We start from the raw sequence: 7,967 nt of genomic DNA on the forward strand, positions 1-7,967 counted from the left end.
AAAAACCAGGAAGTAATGCCGGTAATTCTACCAGTAAGTATCTCGTGAACCAGATGGTTACCAGAGATGAAAATGGTGGATTGATCCTTTAAAAATACTCTGGGGCCAATGCACTTAGCTCCGATTTTTTTGCGCTGAAATGGAAACATTTTGCTCGAGCGCAAAAGGGTGAAGCCAAATGCGCTATTCACTAAGGCAGCTCTGCACGTTTTAGCCCGACAGAAAAAATGCCTTTTAAGGCCTCGGCCATGGTTACTCCTGGCGTGCGGAGGCGCGCTGAGGCTGAGGGAAAGCGGGTGCTTTCCCTGGCCTTAGCGCGCCATCCGGGGGCGTGTCGGCGGGCGGGCCAGTGACGTCACGGAGCTTGTTCGCCCTCATTGGGCGAACTGCTCACGTGACCGGCCCTGCGCTCCAGCAAGCGCGAAGATTTAAAATTTCCCCAAGACCTACGCTTGCGGAAGCGTAGGCGAGCCCCTACTAAAGCCGCTCTCATTGCAGCTGTAGGGGCTCAGTGCCGAGCGGAAGCGCGCCTCCGCCCGCAAGCACTAAACATGGACGCGGCCTAAGGCCGATAAAGCGCTGTTGTCACTGCTTAGGGAATCGCACTGCAGCCTTTATCGGACTTAAAGGGCACTTTGTGCTCTTAAAGCCACTTATCCGAGTTTAGTGCATTGGCCCCTATGATTCTTTAGTACCTTATTTTTTCATTTAAGAACGCAAACTCAATTACGAGACTGGAGCAGCCACGTACGTGAGGCCAACAGAAGAGGAGAGAGTCCCTGTTTTCTTTTGTCCTGCCTGCAAGATCTCATTTAAAAAAATGTATCTTAAAAGCCATAATGTAGCCACTACGTCATAGTACCCCTGGGGTTATAGGATAATTGTACCTAAATGATGAAAGGATGCTGCAGTCGGAGGTAGGAGTGTTGCAGGCTTTGTTCCAGGCCTGTTAAAAAACAGATCATGGGTAGAAAAAAGGGTGTCCTCGGGGGCGTCACTCTGCTTGCGACTCCACGGCGTAGATACGTGCAAAGTAGTGGAGAAAAAAGGGGAGGGGGGGCACAGTAAGAAACAGCACCAAATTATGCACACTTCTTCATTAGGATAGGGAGAGGGGGTGGGAGGAGAAGACAAGGGAAGAGAGATGTTGAAGCAAACTTTTTAGGTGGAGACACACTCACATCAAATCTCTAGTATCTTGATCTGATGTCTCCTCCTCTATATAAGATTAGGTGGGTTGTAGGTGGGGAAATGTCCTCTGGTATCTGACCAGCCCCTGGTCTCTCCTACTCCTGCTCTGTCTGCACAGCGCTGCTGCTGCAGAGCAAACACAGGAAGCAGGGAAATTCCACGTCAGACGGCTGGGGCATGCTCCACCCCTGCAGTCCTCCTGGCTGAGCCAGGAGGACTGCAGGGGTGGAGACGTGGAATTTCCCTGCTTCCTGTGTTTGCTCTGCAGCAGCAGCGCTGTGCAGACAGAGCAGGAGTAGGAGAGACCAGGGGCTGGTCAGATACCAGAGGGCATTTCCCCACCTACAACCCACCTAATCTTATATAGAGGAGGAGACATCAGATCAAGATACTAGAGATTTGATGTGAGTGTGTCTCCACCTAAAAAGTTTGCTTCAACATCTCTCTTCCCTTGTCTTCTCCTCCCACCCCCTCTCCCTATCCTAATGAAGAAGTGTGCATAATTTGGTGCTGTTTCTTACTGTGCCCCCCCTCCCCTTTTTTCTCCACTACTTTGCACGTATCTACGCCGTGGAGTCGCAAGCAGAGTGACGCGCCCGAGGACACCCTTTTTTCTATCCATATTCATACAGAGGTTGGTGAATCACCTCTGAAAGACTCAGGCAGCGGAACCACTCTGTGGAAAGGACTGAAGCCACACATCAAATAGTAGGCTTAATTTTCTGGCGCAAATTTTCTCTCTTTTCCCAAAAAACAGATCATGAATGTCTCTGTAAACATTGTCCTCCAAAAAAACTATTAAGAGGACTTCAAAATAAAGCATTTGATGAAGATCACAAAGTCGAGGTAATGGAAGCTTAAAAGGAGAGACGTCCGGCTGCACCGTTAAGCCATGAGCTTCACTCAGTCATAATGTTTGCAGGTAACAAGTGAGAAACTGGCGAGATGATTACTCAATTTCCCCGATATAAAATGTGGGGACCCGCCCTTCTACAGAGAGAGAGTTTTTGTTGATCCAGGGGGAGCGTAACCCCAAAGGAGTTCCCTATCTATCCGGAGATGGTTTGGTGCCCACTGTAATCCATATCTTCAATTCCTCCCTGACCACAGAGGTCCCCAGCTCCAGTCCTCAAGGACTGCTAACAGTGCAGGATTTAAGGATAGCCTCTCATTAGCACAGGTGGCCCAATCATTTTGACTGAACCACCTGTGCTCTAGCAGGGGTATCCGTAAAACCTGCACTGTTAGTGGTCCTTGAGGACTGGAGTTGGGGACCTCTGCGTTTCCCCCTCCTCCTTTAAGCATGTGCGGTCACACCTGTTATCAAAATAAAACCTAGACCCCCTGGGGTCTGCAACCTCTCAAAGGAAGAAGAGCCATATATAAAAAAAAATATTTCTCCAAAATATTCTGAGAGCTGCAACATTCATGAATATTACACCCCCCAGAAACACATGCAAAATATGTGGGGGAATAAAATGCATCTCACAATAAGTCCCTTTATATAGTTGTTTCAATGTTTTTTCTGTGCAAAACAGTGTCATTTACAAATACACAATAGATAAATATATATATATATATATATATATATATAGTGGTCGACAAATCACCAAAAAATCTAGTCGCCGAACAAAAAAATCTACTCGCCACCTAGTACCACTTGTGTGCTGCTTGGGCCAATAGGAGCTCGCCACGATGTTAAATCCACTCGCCCGGGGCGAGCAAATGTATAGGTTTGTCGAACACTATAATATATATATATATATATATATATATATATATATATATATATATATATACACCAATAGAAATCATGGGGCCCAGGACAAATTAAAGGAGCAGGACCCCCCTGATTTCCCCCCCCACCCATCTTCCCCTTGTAATCCCACATCTCACCCCCTACCCCAATTAATCACTGCACAGTATTGTGTGTTCCTTTAAGAGAGAGAGAGGGTGGGAAGGAGAGAGAGGGGGGGAAAGAAAGAGAGAGAGGGGGAAAGAAAGAGAGAGGGGGAAAGAAAGAGAGAGAGGGGGAAGGAAAGAGAGAGAGGGGGGGGAGAGGAGGAGTGGAAGAGGGGGAGGGAAAGAGAAAGGGGGTAAAGAGAGAGGGAGATGGAGGGGGATGAAAGAGAGAGGGGGTAAAGAGAAAGCTGGGGGGAAGGAGAGAGGGAGTGGGAAGGAGAGAGAGGGGGAAGGAAAGAGAGAGGGAAAGGAAAGAGAGGGGGGAGGAGAGAGACGGGGAAAGGAAAGAGAGATAGAGAGGGGGAGTGGAAGAGAGAGGGGAAGGAAAGATAAAGGGGGTAAAAACATACATACATACATACATACATACATACATACATACATATATACATATACATATATATATATATATACATATATATATATATATACATATACATATACATACATATATATATATATATACATATATATATATATACATATATATATATATATACATATACATATACATACATATATATATATATATACATATACATATATATATATACATATATATATATATATATATATATATACATATACATACATATATATATATATATACATATACATATACACATATACATATATATATATATATATATATATATATATATATATATACACCAATAGAAATCATGGGGCCCAGGACAAATTAAAGGAGCAGGACCCCCCTGATTTCCCCCCCCACCCATCTTCCCCTTGTAATCCCACATCTCACCCCCTACCCCAATTAATCACTGCACAGTATTGTGTGTTCCTTTAAGAGAGAGAGAGGGTGGGAAGGAGAGAGAGGGGGGGGAAAGAAAGAGAGAGAGGGGGAAAGAAAGAGAGAGGGGGAAAGAAAGAGAGAGAGGGGGAAGGAAAGAGAGAGAGGGGGGGGGAGAGGAGGAGTGGAAGAGAGGGGGAGGGAAAGAGAAAGGGGGTAAAGAGAGAGGGAGATGGAGGGGGATGAAAGAGAGAGGGGGTAAAGAGAAAGCTGGGGGGAAGAGAGTGAGTGGGGGAAGGAGAGAGGGAGTGGGAAGGAGAGAGAGGGGGAAGGAAAGAGAGAGAGGGGGAAGAGGAGGAGTGGAAGAGAGGGGGAGGGAAAGAGAAAGGGGGTAAAGAGAAAGCTGGGGGGAAGAGAGTGAGTGGGGGAAGGAGAGAGGGAGTGGGAAGGAGAGAGGGGGTGGGAAGGAGAGAGGGGGTGGGAAGGAGAGAGAGGGGGTGGGAAGGAGAGAGAGGGGGAAGGAAAGAGAGAGGGAAAGGAAAGAGAGGGGGAAGGAGAGAGACGGGGAAAGGAAAGAGAGATAGAGAGGGGGAGTGGAAGAGAGGGGAAGGAAAGATAAAGGGGGTAAAAAGAGGGAGATCGAGGGGGGAGGAAAGAAAGGGGGGATAAAGAGAAAGATGGAGGAAGAGAGAGGGGGAAGAGAGAGAGTGGGGAAAGAGAGGGGGAAGAGAGAGGAGGGGAAGGAGAGGGAGGGGGAAGGAGAGAAAGGGGGAAAGAAGGAGAGAGAAAAGGAGGGGGGAGAGGGGAAGGAAGGAGAGAAAGCGGGGGAAGGAGAGAAAGAGGGTGAAGGAGAGAGAGGGGGAGGGGGGAAGAGAGAGAGAGGGGGAAGGAGAGAGATGGTGAAGGAGGAAGGAGAGAGGAGTGAGAGAGTTGGGAAGAGTGAGGAGTGTGTGAGAGAGAGAGAGGGGGGGGGGCAGGGATATTAGAGTAGAGGATGTGAGTATGCTGCTGCTGCTGCCTACCGGCTGCCCTGGATGATTGAGGGGGCCTGTTTGAGGCAAGTGCAGGGGGCCTGCTGAAAGGTGCCAACAGAGGTGCCTGTCAGGGGAACCTCCCTTCTACCAGTCTACAGCTAATTGCCTGGACAGGCACCTCTACGTACACCTTCCAGCAGGCCACCTCTGCGGATCAGGCCAGATTAGGTTTTCTAGCAGGATAGTGAGGGAGAGAGGCAGCAGCTGGGGGTCGGCAACCTGCAGAGAGCCGCATGCAGCTCGGGAGCCGAAGGTTGCCGACCCTTTGGCCTAGACTCATGACTACTGTCCCACAGACTCAGTCACTCCCACCATTCATTTTGGCCAAACACTGCCATCTACTGCACTTTTTCACTCACCTGCTGTCCCTGTAAGTCTCCCAACATACTTCTTAGGCCTGGGAAATGGTACAACAGACCCCGCTGAGCCGCGCTGTGCAGATGAACTTACCCCCTGCATCTAATCAGCGCGGCTTTAGGAGCTGCTTCCGCATGCGTGCGGAGGCGTGTGTAATTGCAGGAGACAGTGTATTGTGAAATAAGTGATATAAGGCGCAAACAACTATAAATAATAACAATTGTGAATATATCTATGAAAAGTGATGTATGATGATAAAAGTCCAACCACCCAGCTCAAACCTCACTGGTGGGACCTGTTTCACGGGTTCCAAAGATTCAAGTATTTTTCTCAAACATCCAGGGGGAGCATAAGGGGAAAGAAATACAAATTTAAGTGCAGACGTTTCTATAAAGTGGAATGATAATGTCTTGGCTCGTATAAATGTATTACTCACAAGTAACGTCACGGCTGCAGAGTTGGTCAGCTACGGGTCGCGTTTGAGTCACACACTCCTGACGAAGCCGACAACAGCTACAGCAAGCTGAGCGAAACGCGTAGAGTGTACCAATTGTGTACCAATTTTGGACTCAAACGCGACCCGTAGCTGACCAACTCTGCAGCCGTGACGTCATCTTCCTGGACGGGCGCCGTGAGGGAGGCTCTGAACCGACATACAGATCCGTGAGAGAAAGCCAGCCAAACACCCGAGGGAGGCGGTGAGCAGTTCGGGGAGCTTCTATTTTCTCCATTTTTGAGATACATGCATGATTTTTACTGGCACATTGTAAGTGCGCATTTTATTGACCCGTTTTTTAAATTATAAAGTTGTACCTTTTTGATCGCACTATGTAGTTCTCTCTCTATTATATATACATCATCCTGCTGACGGTATCTCTAACAAGGGGGGTCCAGATCACAGATGGGTGGCAACCCAATTTGCCAATTGCCTGATTAACTCATACATCTTGTGAGTAATACATTTATACGAGCCAAGACATTATCATTCCACTTTATAGAAACGTCTGCACTTAAATTTGTATTTCTTTCCCCTTATGCTCCCCCTGGATGTTTGAGAAAAATAATTGCAGGAGACAGACAGGTTTTTATTTTTGCCGCTGAGGGAAGCGGAGGGCCCGTCACGTGACTGCCAAAAGCCAATGGCAGTCCGTGACGTCGGTGACGTGGCGTGCTAGCCCCGCCTCCCGCCCGGCACCCACACGGCTTACACAAACGCGCACGCTGATGCTCAAGCAGGGACACAAAAAAGCTCCTGCTTGAGCAGGAGAGCATGAGCGTCAGCGCTGCTCAGCGCTCTTCTTTTCACCATGTCCCAGGCCTTAGATTGTAAGCTTTGCAGGGTAAGGATTTCCTTTCCTATTGTCTGATTACTTATTGCACTTATTGTATTATAATTCCCTGTACTCTATTGTCTCTCTTGTGTGGCCCAGGTCCCCCTTGGGCTTCCCTTAGTCCCCCTCACCTCCGCTGCGAATGGGAGTGCTGCGGGTGCCGGTAGGGGCGTGCATGCACCTACAATGAGGCTGGGGAGAGTATGGGGGCCGCCGGAGTGGGGAGCGCCTTGCAGGAGCTCCGACGGGAGCAAGTACTCAGGGTGCCGCTATCTGTGGCAGCCATTACAAATAGCGCGCATGTGCAGAAGATCGCGCAAGCGGCGGCCAATAGGGAAAGGCTCTGCGGGGGCTACATGTCCCATGAGCCTCTAGGGCAGTAGTCACGTGGCGCGAACTAGCCAATAGGGCTGCTGCAATTGTGGTTAAGGGAGAGAAGCAGTTTGGCGCGAGGGAGCTTGCGCAGACAGTTATGACAGTTAGGCAGTTAGGCAGTTAGTGAGTGATTCAGTGATAGCTGGGACAGCAGAAGGTTAGGGTGTGTGTGTGTGTGTGTGTGTGCAGAGAGTCAGTGACCCACTGCACTCGGACAGAGACTCCCTTAGGCCCCAGCTAGGTCCTCACTCCCCTCAGCTTGTGGTTGCTACAGGGACAGGCCCATAGATAGGGACACTGCCCTGTAGTACCAGAGTGTGGGACACATTCAGGACACGGCTGCATGGTGATCTGGCCCAGACACCTGCAACAGAACATTTTATACAGTGGTACAATCCATGCGGGACCCACCCCACGTAGAGCCGGAGGCTTCGCGGTTACCGTCACTGGATCCGTGGATCCCATCAGCATCACTGCGCGCCCGGGTGTGGACACACCCGGCAGATACCTAACGAAGTGCACCAACCATACACGGGCTAGTGGGGGGCCCGCTGTCTCACACACTTGGGTGGGTGATTGATCCGGTGGACACTGGGACGGGACGATGCCTGGAGCACCTTAGTTCATTTGGGTAAACTCCACTGGGGTGTGGACACGGTCCTGCGATGCCTGTGAGTGGGTATCACCTTTATTACTGGTTCTTTGATGTGCACAGTAAACTGTTATGTTTTACCCGTGTGTATTCTTTATTGTCCTGTAACAGGGTCATTCCACATAGTAGAATCCCATTACAGGGGAGGCGCTACCGAGCACCAACTCAGGTACACCCCAGGTTCCTAGTAGCAGAGGCTCAGGTTTCCTGTGAGACACAGTTATTGTATTGCATCACATTTAACGTAGCCACACATCTCCCAGGGGGTGAGGAGGGGAGTAGTGTTACACTTGTAAAGCACCAAGTAGAGC

At 49.1% G+C, this 7,967-nt stretch overlaps 1 protein-coding gene across 2 annotated transcripts in view; it reads right to left on the minus strand.

Moving 5' to 3' along the window:
- The window catches only part of LOC142495379 (hexokinase-2-like), an 82,493-nt gene extending 77,151 nt beyond the window's left edge, over positions 1 to 5,342 (minus strand). Inside the window, exon 1 of one of the 2 annotated variants that reach the window (XM_075600790.1) lies at positions 5,301 to 5,342. In XM_075600790.1, the coding sequence (XP_075456905.1) occupies positions 5,301 to 5,327 (27 nt within the window). In that variant the 5' untranslated portion in view covers positions 5,328 to 5,342. Of the gene's footprint in view, positions 1 to 4,929; positions 4,976 to 5,300 lie in introns of those variants that run through there. The other variant, XM_075600791.1, reaches the window with a different exon arrangement.
- Positions 5,343 to 7,967: the final 2,625 nt, after the last annotated feature.

The sequence above is a fragment of the Ascaphus truei genome, chromosome 5 (assembly GCF_040206685.1).
Source record: "Ascaphus truei isolate aAscTru1 chromosome 5, aAscTru1.hap1, whole genome shotgun sequence".
Lineage (NCBI taxonomy): Eukaryota > Metazoa > Chordata > Amphibia > Anura > Ascaphidae > Ascaphus > Ascaphus truei.